This window comes from Phaseolus vulgaris, chromosome 7, assembly GCF_000499845.2.
Source record: "Phaseolus vulgaris cultivar G19833 chromosome 7, P. vulgaris v2.0, whole genome shotgun sequence".
NCBI lineage: Eukaryota > Viridiplantae > Streptophyta > Magnoliopsida > Fabales > Fabaceae > Phaseolus > Phaseolus vulgaris.
This window is the reverse complement of record NC_023753.2, coordinates 30,632,266-30,648,126: the sequence shown is the minus strand read 5'-3', so window position 1 is coordinate 30,648,126 and position 15,861 is coordinate 30,632,266. Positions and strand designations below refer to the sequence as shown.

Sequence of the window (15,861 nt, the reverse complement as noted above, 5' to 3'; positions counted from 1 at the left end):
ATATTATACATTTATTTATACAATCAAATTCTATAACGTTACTAAATCATAAATCTTATTGAAAACTAATAATTATTTGTGGACTATTCCTATTGATTTGGTCGTCTTGTACTCGTTTTTCACAAGAGTTTCTCCCCTTTCGTGAATCACAAGGGCACTAAGGTAAACATTGCTCCCTTTTATTTTAAATTCTTCAAATTATTAATTAACAATATTTAGAATGTGACTATGGATAAAATTAGCATAGATTAATCGTTGGTTCCAACCATGTTTGTTAAGTGTTAATAGGAACTTTATTTTAAAAAGTGCTAATTGGAACTGACCTGGGATGGCAGAGAATTTATTAATTAAAAAGGCAACCAATTTGTTGATAGCTCCTTTTAATTTATCAATGTATTTAATTTTGTTTAATTAAAATTTATTTGTCAAGTTATTTTCCTTTATGAGAGAGTATAATTAGAATTTTTTTAACTTCTATCTATTACAATATTTATCTAAAATCTTGATTAAATACCAATTTAAAAATATTTTAAAAATTATTTATCAATTGTATCTTAATTAGAAATTAATTTTAGAAATTACAAATTATTAGTTTCTATATTAACTAAATTATATATTATTTTAAAAACTAAAAAAATTATTGGTATCTAAATTAGTTTTTATTATTGATAAATAGTTTCTAAATTGGAATCTAATTAACTACCAATTATTTAGATTTTAAATTTGATATATAATTAGATACTAATTTATAAATCATTTATCAATAATAAAAACTAATTTAGATACCATTTTTTTAATCTCTAAAATGGTATCTAATTTTGTCAATATAACAACTATTTTTTTTCTCTATTTAATAATTTTCTTGAAGTCTCCTTCTTACTAATATTTGCATAAGGTTTACAAATTTATGAATTTATAAATCATTTAACTTCTTTTAATTTGTTAAACACTTATTTTGAGGCATAATGTAAAAATGAGTTAAAGGATAATCTAATTTAAATGTGATTCAATATCTCTATCTTGCGAAAAGAAAATGAGTTGAGAACAATCTTCTTGATTTTGATATAATTAAATGTAGTAAAAACTAGTGAAGGAAAGTCTCTTTTCATTTGTATAAATTGTTTAAAAAGCTTTAACCCATTATAATTTGTAAAAGAGTTAACCCATAAAAATAAAAATAAAAAGTAACTAAAAAGTCATGAAAATAATTAGCTTTTAATAATTAATATGAACTATATTGTTTTTATGAGATAAATATGTCTATTTTCAATTATTATGTCACTATCCATCCTTAGATTGTGATTGGCATGTAGACTAAGATTTTATCTACCTAGTCAATCTAAAATTGATATTATCCAAAGTCTTAAAATAAAAACAACTAGAAGAACTAAAAACAATTCATAATGCTCCCCCAAAATACATTAATTCATATATAGTTTCACCTATATACACATTCTTAAAATAAATAAAAATGACACCAACAGCTACTTAAAATAATGTTTTTTAAATAATTTTCTTTGTAGTAGTTTTTTAAGTTAAAAATTTTCTTATATACTGAAAATTTTAAAAAATATTTATTTATAAATGAAATTTTTTATTCGAAAAGTTATAAATCTAAATAAGTTTTTTTTCATCAAAAGAGCTAGCTTCATAAATATTGAAATTATAAACAATTGGACATAATTTATTCGAGTGCCAAATTTATAGTCAAATTTAAAGGTAATATTTATCCAAAAGGATTAATCTTCGACATAACGATATCTTTTTGGTAATTTATACAATAATTCGTTGATGTTGTTCTGGTAAGGGGTTGAGATTGAGAGAATGATTATTTTCCTCCTTGGTCGGTCGGTCGGTCTCTCTCTAGCTCTTCTCCTTCCAGAATAACTTCACAACTCTGTTTTTGCTCTTCTCCTCGTCTTCGTAAACTCCAAGCTCGGATTGTACATGTAAAAGACACTCTAACGCTCAAGTGAGATCTTGGTTTTTGGTACTCGGTGCAGTTAATGTGGGGTGATGATGTACTTTTTTTCTCAAAATGTGTAACTATTTATATGATTATGGTCATTTGTTATTGGGTCAGATTAAGGTTTTGGTTCATAATTAAGAATGCATTAGCTAAAGCTCAATACTATTTGATCTTGTTAATCTCTTGTAAGACTTAATAAATTTGATTGTGTTGGTCGACTCTGACAGGATGGTGAGACTTTCGCTTGTTATCCGGTCTTGACCGGTATGATGTAAATATTAATAATAACATAATTGTAATTACAATAAATATATTTATGTTATTGATAAAAGATTTTTTCAATTATAAAGATGAAATCCAATAAAAATCACTTTAGATATTGGTTGGGTATAAGGTTTATAGTTAGAAAACTAAGTTAAAAAATATCCATTTATGCTATATATAAGGTAAACATAAAATGTACAATATAGATTTTATAAATAACTTGATTTAGTTTGTTCACTTCCTATATCTATTACAAGGTAAACTCTAAATCCTAAAATCTAAACCTTAAAACCTTAGACATTAAATTATAAATGTTTAAAATAATCGATATAAAAAGATTTTCTTCTTCTTTTAATAATGTGTCTATATACCTTCATCTTAGATGATTAATACTAAAGTATCCAAAATCAACCTAACGTATTAGAAGTTTTTTTAAGACAATTTCTTATTAAAAATACTTAACGAAAGATAAGAAGTATTTATGTCAACACAATACAATTACAACCAAAATAAAAGCATGTAGAGCATATTTTAAACTGTTAATGCTTAACAAAAGTCATCCCACAAAATAAAACCAAAATATTAAATTTCTTGAATAACACTAAAAAAAAAACTAAAAATGCAAAACTTAAAGAAGAAAAAGACATGTTATAAATTTGTACCAAGATGGCATGGAATAATCAATTCCATATAATCATTCTCACTATTATTCATCATAACATTTTTCAGCATATCTGAAAAATATTCTCTTTTTATCATTTATTTTTTTTATGGGTCGGAAATATTTTAATCTTTTCAAAAAAGTTTGATGTATTTATAAAAGATATTCAGTCATCGGTCTGTAAAAGATATTTTAATACTAAAGTTAACATTTGAAATATAATGATGGTAAATAATAAATATTGTTGAATACACTAACATGAAAATAATATTAATATGAAAAAAAATTCGTATTATAATTAATCATGTGGTATTAAAAATATCCATTTATTTCTCAATAGATAATTTCCACGATATCAGGCATGGTAGTGGTAATAGAGTAGAATTCCATTTAAACCATATTACCCAATTCTCATGCTTTGTTTGATAGTGACATCAAATCTTGATCTCACCTTTACTATGAAGACTTGATTGCACTTCTCAGTAATTCAAAATTGCATGCAAAAGTCGAGAAAAAGAAAACACACTTAAAAGAGTGATCATTTTATTTCCTTTTCACAACCTCTTCATACCTCATTCAACTATCACTTTTTCCATAAAAGAAGGAATCTTATCTTGCAACATTCCTAACACAATATTGTTATTCACTGTCCCATTTGATCACAATAAATCATATCTAAGTTTTACTAAATACACCCCTAAATAGAACTTCCAAATCCATGTAAAGGGGTGGAAAATTCTATAAATAATTGTAGCAAACCCCACACATATTTTATGAGAAGTCAATAATATTTATAAAGTATAAAATTAACAAAATAACTAATTTTACCTTATGTTGGTCACTAATAAAACTCATTATTTGAATACAAATTACCAATATCCTCTAATATCAAATTCAAAAATATCCTATGTATCCTTTATTCTATTTTAACCACAACAAAAGTCAAAAGCATGAATCATTTGAGTTTCTATCAACAATAATAAATAATAGGCTTCTAAACTTTGTTTTCAAATGAAATTCGTTAACACCAATGAGTGATCTACAAGTCTTTTTAAATGTATATTTATTATAACATTCTGAGCATATGTAAAAATTATAAAATCATAGTAATATTTCCAAGTTCCTTCTATTTAACCTAATCAAATAAAAATTTCATCTGAACAATTATTCGTTAAGAATCGAACTCGTAACCTTAATTCAAAATTAAAATTAGAAGTGTTTAATTGTTTTTTTATTTTTTTTAAAACTAATAAGATAATAAAAATGTGTACACAGAAAAAAAAATTATTAAAATCAATATATATATATATATTATTTCTTTTTTCTTTAATAATGATGTACTAATTTACTGTAACAACAGTGTAATAAGTTAAAGAATTCAAATTAATCAGAGGAAATAAAAACAAAAAATAAAATACATCAAATGCAAAATAAATTAAAAGTAATTTTAAAAGAGAAATTTTATAAATAGTAAAAACATATTGAAGTTTATTTTGTGAAGAAAATTACCTAAATTAACAATTTTCAAATAAAATACACCTAATGATGTTTGAGTGTCCTTCTCTAGTTACTTTTTAATTATCAGTTTTATAGTAAAAAGTCATCCTTTTTTTGTCTGAGTTTTAAAATTTCAATATAACATAATTTTTATTCTAATTTTACCCTTAATTGAATTCACACGAAAAGTATTAAAACAAATATATATTAAAATAAGAAACTAGATATAATAAATAACTTGTTTCAAATTATATTAAAAAAAAATAATTTTTTTTGAATAAACTTTTTAAAGCAACTATTATAAAATAACATTATAAAACATCAGAGAAACAGAAAGTAAATTGTTAGTTTGGTGCTGTTTTTGAAAAAAAGAATAGTAGTGAGGTTTTTCATAATATTTGTATTAATTAAATACCAAGTGGTGTATTAAAAACAAGTTATAATTATAAAACCCTTTCATCTTCCTTAAACCCTACGCTGCGTAGACTTGGCTCCAATTTTCTTTCGTTCACAGACGGCGATGGCGGATTCTTCAAGCAACTCCAAGGATAAGAACAACACCCGCGTCTACCATCCCTACCAGGACCTTAACGTTCCAATCCAAAAGCTCTACAACCTCCCCACCGCGCCGGAGCACCTCTTCCCGGAAGAAGCCGCCAGGACCCACCGCTCCTGGGGCGAAAACCTCCAGTACTACACCGGCACCGCCTACCTCTCCGGTGCAGTCATCGGCGCCGCCACAGGCACCGTCCAGGGCCTCCGCGAGGCCGAGTCCGGCGACTCCCTCAAAATCCGACTCAACCGAGTCCTCAACTCGGGCGGCCACGCGGGTCGCAAATTCGGCAACTCGCTCGGCGTCCTGGGCCTCATCTTCGCCGGCCTCGAGAGTGGGATGATCCACGCCAGGGGCACCGATGACTTGGTCAACAGCGCCGTCGCTGGACTTGGCACCGGAGCGCTCTATAGGGGCGCCGCCGGACCCCGATCCGCCGCCATTGCCGGCGCCATCGGGGGAATCGCAGCCGCGGCGGCGGTTGGAGGGAAGCAAGCTTTGAAGAGATACGTTCCGATCTAGCGAAGGATTAGGTTAAGAGTGTAGAATGGTAGTACAAATTACACTCAATACTTTGGAATTATTTGTCTTTTTATTACTTTTATGTGTTGTTTTGCCATTAATTTCATATTGCAGTTTGCAATTTGTAAACTCTCCTCTCACCATAAATTCGTGTATTTAGTTAGACCACAACTGAAATATTCAGAAATCTCTGTTGCTGTAAAATTTATATTTTTAAAAATCCATTATAAAATATATTTTAATTACATTATTTCACTATTCATAAAATTAATATCAAATTATCGTATTAACAAATTAATTTGACATAAGTTTATCTCCTAGTAAGTTTTAATCGGATAGAGTTTAGATTTCGACAAATATTTCAATTAAAATTTCAGTTTAAGTAAATATAAAGTAGAACTTGTTTGAACTCCCATATTATCACAGCTTGATTTAAAATAAATTATTTCTTCCTAAATTAGTTTATGTATGAATTAATACATAAAAGTTATTTTCTGTTAATTTCTTCAAAATCTTGTTTTAAACTCATGTACAAATTAATTTTAATTGAAGAAATTAATTTCATTTTTCTTATTTATTTCTCCTAAAAGTACTTAGGGACAAATATTATCCATACCTGTCTCTCTACTTTTCATGGGCTATATGACAAGGGTATACATTCCAAATCTCGTGGGCCAAAAAGGAAGGGCCTTCTTAACTTTGTCAGTTGTTTAATTTTCTTTGAATCCAAATTTGCTAACACAAACTTATTAAAAGTAAAAGTGTACCTTAATAGAATTACCTTTCACCAATTGTCCAAAGAAAGTGACAATGTTAGAAAGCGTATATGATTAACCTTAAAAAAGTTCTGTAATGGTGAAAGAATAACAAACACTATTAACCGAAACAAAAAAAGGACAAAGTTAATCCATATATATCCTCTTCAAAGAATCAACATTAGTAACAAGAACACCTTATTGCTTGAGGTTGGTATAAACCTGAAAAGCAGTAAGGTGAGAGATCTATCTCCAAAAACATCATTAGTGGAAAGAATAGTCCTATTGTAAACTATGAATAAATAAAGATAAAGATACCTCCTACTTTTTTACATTTGTAGGAAAAACAGCCATTTTGCAAACAAGATCATTAGTCCTCAACATAATCAAAGAATATCCTACACTAGCCATATATTATATTATGTGCAATGATTTAGCTCATTCCACTGCAGTATTGGGGTTTGTTAACCTTTGAGCTGGACAAAGTTATATTTCAACATCAACCCGGGTTCTGATGGGCTTGAGCTTAATTCCTAAACTCTCTGGGGAGAGGAGTTCTGGTGCTATGCATGAATGCCTAGAGGGGCTTGCTGGGTTTGACCCATTGCTGGAAGAGGATGCAGCATGTATTTGTCTGTGGTAGCCATAACTCATTAAGAAACACTCCAGTGGTGTTATCATAGAACTTGGGTGCTCTTCTGTTACTAATGAACCACAAGCCTGAACCTGGACAAGAATTTTAAATTGATCATGTTATTTCTGTTGTCTTCCTCAACTAGAATATATGTTGACTTATATAAATGAATGGACTACCAACCTCAACAAGCGCACATTTTCTGCTGTCCATTTTTGTGCTCATGTACACAGATTCAGCATGGAATGGACTGCTGTCTCCTGCAAATATAAGTGTCTTACATTGGAGATCCTTCAGACCCTCAGTGAGGTCATGCCTTCTGCAACCAGTTAACCATGGTAAGAAAATCACGGAAACAATAATTTTGCTAATATGCAGATTCAAATTCTAGTTGTGTAGAAAAGAATTTTCTAACAACTTACGTGAACTTCATAAACAAACCACCAAAATATAGTACTGAATCATCTGAAGAATGTTTAAAGTATCATCAATTCTAGTTGTATACAATGGCTCACATGAATTAAATACCTAAAGGGAGAAAATACAGGGGCAGCGAGAAAGAAAAAAACATGTTTGTCAAAAACATTATGACTTACGCATTAATTGCTTGGAGAAATCGCATAACATTCAAACTTTGTCTTTCATCTAGAAGCTGTAAGATCAGAAAAGACGATCACCAAGTAAGAGTTCTACACATACAAATTAAGCATGTACTCGAGGAAAATTACGTGTACTAATTGTTACTAAAATTGATGTGTTCATACCCTTCGGCATGTTAGTATAATGTCCGATTCTGGTCCCTGAACATTGCCCCTAAGTTCCTATAACAAATGCAGAGAAGTAATGTAACATACAGCAATCATTCCACCTTCACAGAGAGGGTTGAAGGGAAATGGGAAAAATACCTTACTGAAGTAACGCTGCAGAAGGCATTCCTTCAGTAAAGCGCACATACCATAAAAGTATAATAAATTCATCAACACCTGCATGAATGGTATAACAAATCTTAGGCAGACCTTATATTTACAAGGGTAATGAGTTTTTTTTTTCTTTTTATTGCTTTACAAGTTCCAAGCTTCTAAGGAATTGAGATATGATGACCAGTATGCTGTCATGGGACTTATTGCTATGTCAGACACACATAGTAGACTTAATGTTTTCGTAATGTTTTGTTGTATAGAAAAAAGGTGCGCATCCTAGTCAGTTAATGTTTTACTAAACGCCTTAATCCAGATACAGATGCTTCAGTAGATAGCATATCATAAAGGCCAAAGCTAACAGATATTAAACCTTGTTGTATAGCCATTCGGTCCATGAAGGAGCTTTACAAATAGGTGAAACAAGAATCAATCCAAGCACTCGTTCTTTGTATTTCATCTGCCGAATTAGAAAATAGCACGATGGTTAACTACACTGGATTGTTATGGCAGATGAAGTTATAATTCACAAATGTCAACTTACAGCAAATAGAGTGAGAACGTAAGCTCCAGCTGTTACACCCAAGCACAGAACCTCCCTTAGCCTGATTTAAGAGGGTTTTGGATAAGGGTTAAAATCCTAAACCAAGTAAGAATATCAAAGAGGCCTGTTTCAGTATTCTAAAAATATATTCAATAACAAATACTTAAGTTCCTGCACATAGACCTAATAATACACCCCAGTTTAAATTACCCATCGATGCTAAAAAAAATATCACATTCTTCCCATTAAAACAATTGGGGATAGTTTGAATATCCGATGTTCAACATACCCAAAGAAATCAAGGACTTCTGCAATCTGGTCAGCAAGGTCATCCACGCAAAGCAATGGTTCATCAGAAGAAATGACATCAGCTCCCAACTGCAATAACTCTTAAACAAATGAGAAGAGAGTCAAATAAGACACCAGGAGAGAACACCCCAGACATTCTACATCCAACTCAACTCTAAGCTATGTGGTAACTTTAACATGTTTAGATAATTTTTGAGTCACATAGAAAAGCCTATGTGCGCATACATAACTTGGAAGGAAGGGGGAGAATGCTAATACCGACCTCATGCCCAGGAGCATCAATGTGATAAATGCAGAAGTTATGAAGCAACAAAGAAGCTGCATCTGGGCAGAACAACAGACCCTGGAAACAAGACACATCTGCAAAAGGCCAAAATCAAGTTCTGAAAACAATAGACAGGAGTCTCGGAATGCATTTATATTCACATTCATATTGAAAATATCAGAAACAAAAAACAAGGAAATATAAACAAGAGATTACAATTGAGGGCCACGTCCGGGTAGGTTATAAGAGCGGGTTTTTCTTGATCTCCACATACAAGCACAGACAAAGAACCTTTACTTGTTTTCACCGTGCATTCCTGCAAAAGTATAATCCATGTTAAGTAGATGGTTATTTTACAAATTCCATAACACCATAACAAAAACTGAAGCTAAACTTGGACAAGAGTTAATGAAAATCATGGTTCTCTTGGCACTTATCACGTGTTGAAGTGCCATTACCTTTCCTCCCAAAGGTATCAAATCAATGTCAATGGACACAGAGTCGCTTGACTCGCCCATGACTCCGCTCTATACATGAAATGCTCACACACCTTAATAATACTGATATTCACCACCAACCTCTCTTCTCTTCCTATTCGTGGGTGTCAAATTACTGGCACAACCTCCTTATTTGAAGGGACCACACAAATGACCTTAGTAAATAGTCACAACTTATGAGAGTACGAGAATTTACGGTCCTTGTACTGTGTCGTGAGTCCCTCAGTCAGTGACCGTTGGAGTGGGTTAAAACACAATTACTTCAAAACTTATTTCTTTATTATTCATTTTTATTACCTCGGCGTATTCAGAAATTAGTTGAGTAAATTTATAGCTAAGAAGAAAATAACGTGTTCATTTGAAGCATTTTAATAAAACAATATCTTACCTTGTACCTAATAATTTCGAGTTTCTTATGGTTTTTGTTAAAACATGAATTTATGTTTGAGCTGGCATTGGCATGGGGATAACATTAGCGGCGCACATGTGAGGTATAAATAAAAATATATGAAATGGAAAATGGTGGGGTTTTTGGTAATTTAACAAAGGCAGATCATTATACAGCTGTAGGCCACCTGGAATTTTGTTCTGAGAGAAAGGTCTCCACTAACACATGATCAGACGCCAGCTCATTTATGTTTTTGGTACATCTATATTACTCCACCATTTAAATCCAATCAACATTCTCCAAACATTTAATACCAATTATGCTCTATTTTTATTAAATATTTTCCAATTTTTTCATTTTATTAATATATTTTTTAAACAAAGATCTTCTGAAAACCAAATGGAATAATCTCTCTTTATTCGTTTACATTTTTTATTTTCTGTCACCTTCCCACTAAGATTCTAACATCCTGTTGGTAGTTCGGAATATAAAATATTCGCTTTTATCAAGCCCCGCAATGCATATAATTTTTTTAAGTATCATTGTTATTTTCCACACAATTTCAAATCATTGTTTAGGTACACTTTTTGCAGAAATGTTTTAAGAATAATGATCTATTGCCAACAGAATATTCTCATAAAAAAAAGTAGAAGTTGCAGAATATATAATTGTAAAAGGGCCTCAGTATATAATTTTTTGGCCTATGAAGTTAAATATTGTTCATAATGTTAGTTGAATGTTGAATATGTTTAGGCAACAATCACTCCTGATTGGAAGGAGTAATATTGTGAGTGATGAAGTTCACTGGGAAATTGAAGTAACTAGTTAGGGCTAGGGCTAGGGCCATGCATGGTGATTGATTGGTCTGTGAAATTGAAAGGAACTGAACGCGGCTTTTTCTTTATCCCGGTGATCACGGTCTCGTGACTAACAACTTTCCATAAATATTCAAGCATATGGGTATGGAACCACAAACTCAAACACACACACTTTTCTTATATAAATCAAATCAAATAACCTTATTGCCATGTTGTGTAAGCATGTTGACTCTGCAATCCACATCATTAAATACTCCTTACACCATGCCACAAATATTATTCCTTTTTTTATATCATTCAGATGCCTTTCTCTGCCAATTTTCCTCGAGGAACTAACTCAATTTGCAAAGTCTAAATTGATGGAGCATCAACCAAAACATCTACCTTGTAGTATAGTTCTTAGTTAAGCAACAAGGGTTTTAATTAAGTAACATTATGTGAAAAATATGGCTAGAAATGTAAGTATACGTTAGCAGTTGTTGATGATGTCGAAAGTGTCGACGTACAAAATTGCAGGATGCAGCTTTCGTGGCAGCACGGACCAAGACCAGAAGCTGTTTGTGTTTGTTGGGTGCAGTGCAGACAGGGCTTTTTTTTAACCTAAAAAATATCATTCAATCATTTTTTTTACTATAAATCATATTGTAACTATTTTCTAACTCTAAATTACTAATTGTTTTGTATCACCATTTCATTTCGTTATTTATTGAACTGCTTGTAATAAGTTTTACTTAGGTGAAATTATTCTAACAGCTTTTTTTTCAGTTCACATAGAGATATGTTTGAAATTTTAAATGAATATTTATTATAACTTTCATCTTTCAATTACACATTCATAATGGTATATTCTTTCTGAGTTTTAACGACAAGATATTTAGGTTCTCTCAAATATTTTCACGTACTAATTAGTTGAACTTTTTTTTTTATCTAACAGGCACTGATGTCTTACTATTATTTTTTCTGAAAGTGTTGTTTTTAGTTAGGTGGAAAAAATATGCACCCTTATACGCGCCCATTAAAAAAAGTTACTCTTGTTTGTCAGTTTCTCTTTTTGTGTACCATACCATCATTAAAAAAAAAAAGGAGGAGAAATTCTACTTTTATAAAAAAAATTTGTATGGTAAAAAAATAATGAGAAAAGAGAGAAGATGTGTGATTAAATTGGTGATATAATAAAAAGGAGAAACTCCAACTGTTTAGGAGAAACTACATGGGAAAAAATTAATTATAAAAATAGTATAACTCTTTAAAAAAATTCCAACAGTAAAGGAGAAACTCAAAACAGAAAGATAAAAAGGCTATTTTTATTTTAATCTGGAAAAGTTTTTTAAAAGTCTACATAAAGTATAATTGTTGAAGTTGAGAATACAGGCTTGGCCCTGAACTCGTCTTAGCCCAAGCAGTTTGATTTTTTATACCCTTTTTTTCCTACTAAAATGTTAAAGTAAAGAAAAATCTTAAATAATCAAAAACCATTTCAATTTTATATAAAAAATCATTTAAAAAAATTATTGAAAGGAACTTAAAGAAAAAAAACTTTCTCTTTCCTTAGTTTTTTTTCTCCTTCTCTCCTTCTCTCACTCTCTCACTCTCATCTTAATTTAAAAGGTAAAAAATCACTAAATAGTTTTATTTTAATTTTAAAGCTATTATTATTATTAATATATTGAGATTTAATTTTAAGCAAATAAAAAAGTGGATCAAATGGCTAGGGAGGAATATTACTGGAAATGATATGGGAAAAGGACGAGGTAAGGCTTTGTATTTCTTTAAATTGAAGGCTTCAACTTGATATCACAAGCACGCATATATAAAATAGAAAGCCCCGTTTTTCATACAGCTTAATTCTATTTTTTAAAAGTTCGGACATGTCTAACAAGTTTATTTAAAATCTTAGTTTATACAACATTTTTTTAAATAACTTAATGTGTAGAGACCGAGAAAAATAATCTTACAATAAAGGTGGTACAATTAAAATGACACATGAATAATTTATTATTAAAGTTAAAAGAGTATATAAATAGAAATTCAATTATTCGGGTTTTAAAAGAATCATCATCTTTCTAAAAAAACTCTTTTTTTTCTCTGTCTTCTCTCCGAAATGATCTCCTCGCTCATTAGTTTGACAATTAGAATCCGCCATCAGACTCTTGATAGTGAATACTACAAGACTGCTTGATCATAATCTTTAATAGAGTAAGTTCATTTTTGCTTTTCTCTTTGAGTCAAATTTTGAACTTGTTAGGTTTGTCTCTACACAGGCTTTGCATGTAACTCTTTTAGTTTTAGGGTTAATCTATGTTAGATCAGGGTCCTAGTGTTATAGTTAGATTTTTTATCAGGACTTTGTGGTGTAGGTTAAGCTACCCTTAAGTTTTTGGTAGGTTTGAAGCTCTTAGTAAGCATATGTTCAAGTTCAGGTAAGGGAAGCTAGTTTAAATTTTCAATAGAACCCTATGCTAGAAGATCTAGATGTGAGAGTGACGTGGTCACCACTTCCAAATTTTGTTTGCAATATTGATTGTTTATAAGTAATGCAGAATATTGTTTGAAATAAAATGTGAATATGTTGATTTTGATATGGATGATTTATGGTAGATGTTTTTGTTAGAATATGAAAAGTTGGTTGATTTGTATAGTTGATATAGTGTAAGTTACTTTTGAAGTGAAATGAGTTATTGAAATTGTTTTCTTTTGACTCTATGAATGATGAAATTAGGCATAATTATGCAAATTTCTCTGCATATCTTGCTCAAACGAGCTAATTCTCGCTCAAGAGATAAAGAATCTCGCTCAGGCGAAAATGAGATAAATTTTGGGTGCTATTGGGTTCAATCTCGCTCAAGCAAGAAAATTTTCACTTGGGCGAGACCCATTCTCGCTCAAGCGAGCAAATTTTTGCTCAAGCTAGACTCTTTGTAAAAAATAAAAAATAAAAAAAATAAAGAAACTTAAAATTTTTATTTTTGCTTTTGAAAGCCCAGTTTATTATTGCATATGGTTTTTAAGTGAAAATTTTAAATTTTATTTAAAAATACGATAAAAGGAACTTAGTTATGTGTTTAAGTGAATTTTGAGATATATTTGAATTGTTTAGAAAAGTTTAAAAATATGATGTGATTGAATGGTGTATTGATGTGTTACATGAGGTATGGAATGATGTGAAAATGTGATCAAGACATAGTATTTTCAGGAAATGAAATACCGTGTTGAGATTGTTGTTAGGCTGTATTGATTTTTTAGGCTCGTAATGAGACAATGCTGACTCTATTGGTATAATGGAATCATATATATGAAGTTATTTAGTTGGTAAGAGTCGAAGGAGGTTTATATGACTTTGTCTACGGTTTGAAATATAATATGGTCTTTTATGTCATATGAATTTACCTAGTCATATGAGATGATGAAATATTAAGATGTTTATGCGCATGGTTGTGTGGATTCACAACGAGTAGTATGACAGGTGCAGGTCTCATGATGATAATTTCATCAATACACGAGTCTTCCGGAAGTAGAGTCAAATGTCTATGTGTTGTGAGTCAGTAGAAGTAGAAAGATAACTTGTGAATTTAGATAGACACTTGATGGCTATGTGAAAATGCATAAAAATTGATGGCTTTATGTGAATATTTAAAGTTATATTTATATTTGAAGTTTTAAAAATAGCTAGTTTACCCTTTCCTTTGTTTTGTGGTTATTTTTTTTAATATGTGAAGATCGTGTATTTACACGGGAGCAAATAATGTTATACAAGTTATAGAACTCCTCAGTGAGAAGCTGGATGATGAAAATGTTTATTTTCTTTTGATTTTTTTAATTTTATATAAATACTTAAAGTCCTATGAAGAGGGATATGTTCTGAAACACTATAGGAAATAGTTGTAAACATATTTGTATTATGTTTATATATTTATTTAATATTTCATACTGGTTATTAGAATAAAAAGGGATGGTACATAATTAGTACAAACTTATATATAAAATCAATGAATGTAAATTTTAAACAAACTACTAAAAATATATAAGTATTCAAATGTTATACTAAATAATAATATAATAATAACAATATTATAGGTCTTACATTTATCTAAACAAATATATTTGCAAAACGTAAATAACTTAAAATATGAATTTTTAAATTAATTATGGTTTTTAGAAATCTTAATCAAACTTAACAAGTATTTGAGTTGACTTTGATGAGTGAGGATCCCCCTAATATTTAACCAAGTGGGTCAAGACATTAATCATTTTGGATGAATTTTTATGTTTAAATTTAGGCAGTGAGTAAGGTGGGTAGAAATATGTGAATTGGAAGGTATATATAAAGTAACGTGTAATAACAAAATTCGTCCAAAATCAGTTTTTTCATATTGAGATAATTTAGAAAGAGGCTTCTAGAAGATATCACATTAGGTAGAAAGAATACGGTGGAAATGAATAATGATATCTCATGTGCATTTTGTCTAGAAGAACAAAAACATGTTTATCATGTTAGATTCACTTGGTGTGGAAGCATTATAGATGCGTTGGTCTCAACATAACCAAACCATTCATAAAAGCATTTCCTTTTGCACATAAAACACTGGATCCGTGCACTGGCTCAGGGTATACATGGTATTAAATAAATATTATTTTCAAATATTTTATTTTGATAAAATAATTTAAATTTATTATATTTTATTTTCTTTAGACAAAGGATTCTAATTTCTACAAAATAAAACATCTCATATTTTTCATAAAAATAAATTATTCTCCTAAAATTCTTTATCCAAAACACAGTAAGCCAGTGTAGCAGTCACCAATTTATTCCTCCGACCAATGCAGGTAAACTTTGCCATATTGCTCCATCTTTATTACCTTGCAGCCGGATCCATAGCTAACATCAGTGTACACGAACAACATTAAATACATCAAAATTAAACTCCAAGATAAGACGTACAAGAAAAGGGTATCCTCTGATAGGAGCAAGAATTTAAAGCAGTAGAACCGTGGCCAAAATTGGTAATGACACAAGATAACCGTACAGTGATAAATATGAAACACACACTTACAAGTTAAAAGCATGAGTGCATGTGTATGAGTTTATTTTATGAGGGATCAAGGTAGTCACAACAATGGTATGCATAAAACATTAACAGTACTCGATGCACTATTGAAGAGCACAAATAATAGAGAAGTATGCGCAAAGTTTGCCTGAGTATTAACACAGGGCCATGGAGAAACACGAGAAGGAAAAGATATTGTATTACACAGATTAAACCAATAGAA

At 30.4% G+C, this 15,861-nt stretch overlaps 2 protein-coding genes across 2 annotated transcripts; one reads left to right on the top strand and one right to left on the bottom strand.

The window, feature by feature from the left end:
- The first annotated feature begins 4,845 nt into the window (after positions 1-4,845).
- Positions 4,846-5,711, top strand: LOC137829908 (mitochondrial import inner membrane translocase subunit TIM23-2). Its single transcript, XM_068636932.1, has one exon. The coding sequence runs from the start codon at positions 4,912-4,914 to the stop codon at positions 5,464-5,466; it is 555 nt and encodes a 184-aa protein (XP_068493033.1). The 5' UTR covers positions 4,846-4,911; the 3' UTR covers positions 5,467-5,711.
- Positions 5,712-6,342: 631 nt separating this feature from the next.
- Positions 6,343-9,533, bottom strand: LOC137829906 (protein NDL2-like). The gene is made up of 11 exons (XM_068636931.1): positions 9,349-9,533; positions 9,107-9,206; positions 8,888-8,985; positions 8,606-8,694; positions 8,317-8,377; positions 8,146-8,232; positions 7,761-7,838; positions 7,620-7,676; positions 7,452-7,507; positions 7,039-7,174; positions 6,343-6,947 (listed from the first exon to the last, which is right to left on the bottom strand). Exons 1-11 carry the CDS (start codon positions 9,406-9,408, stop codon positions 6,708-6,710), a joined length of 1,062 nt encoding a protein of 353 aa, XP_068493032.1. The 5' UTR covers positions 9,409-9,533; the 3' UTR covers positions 6,343-6,707.
- Between the last annotated feature and the right edge of the window lie 6,328 nt (positions 9,534-15,861).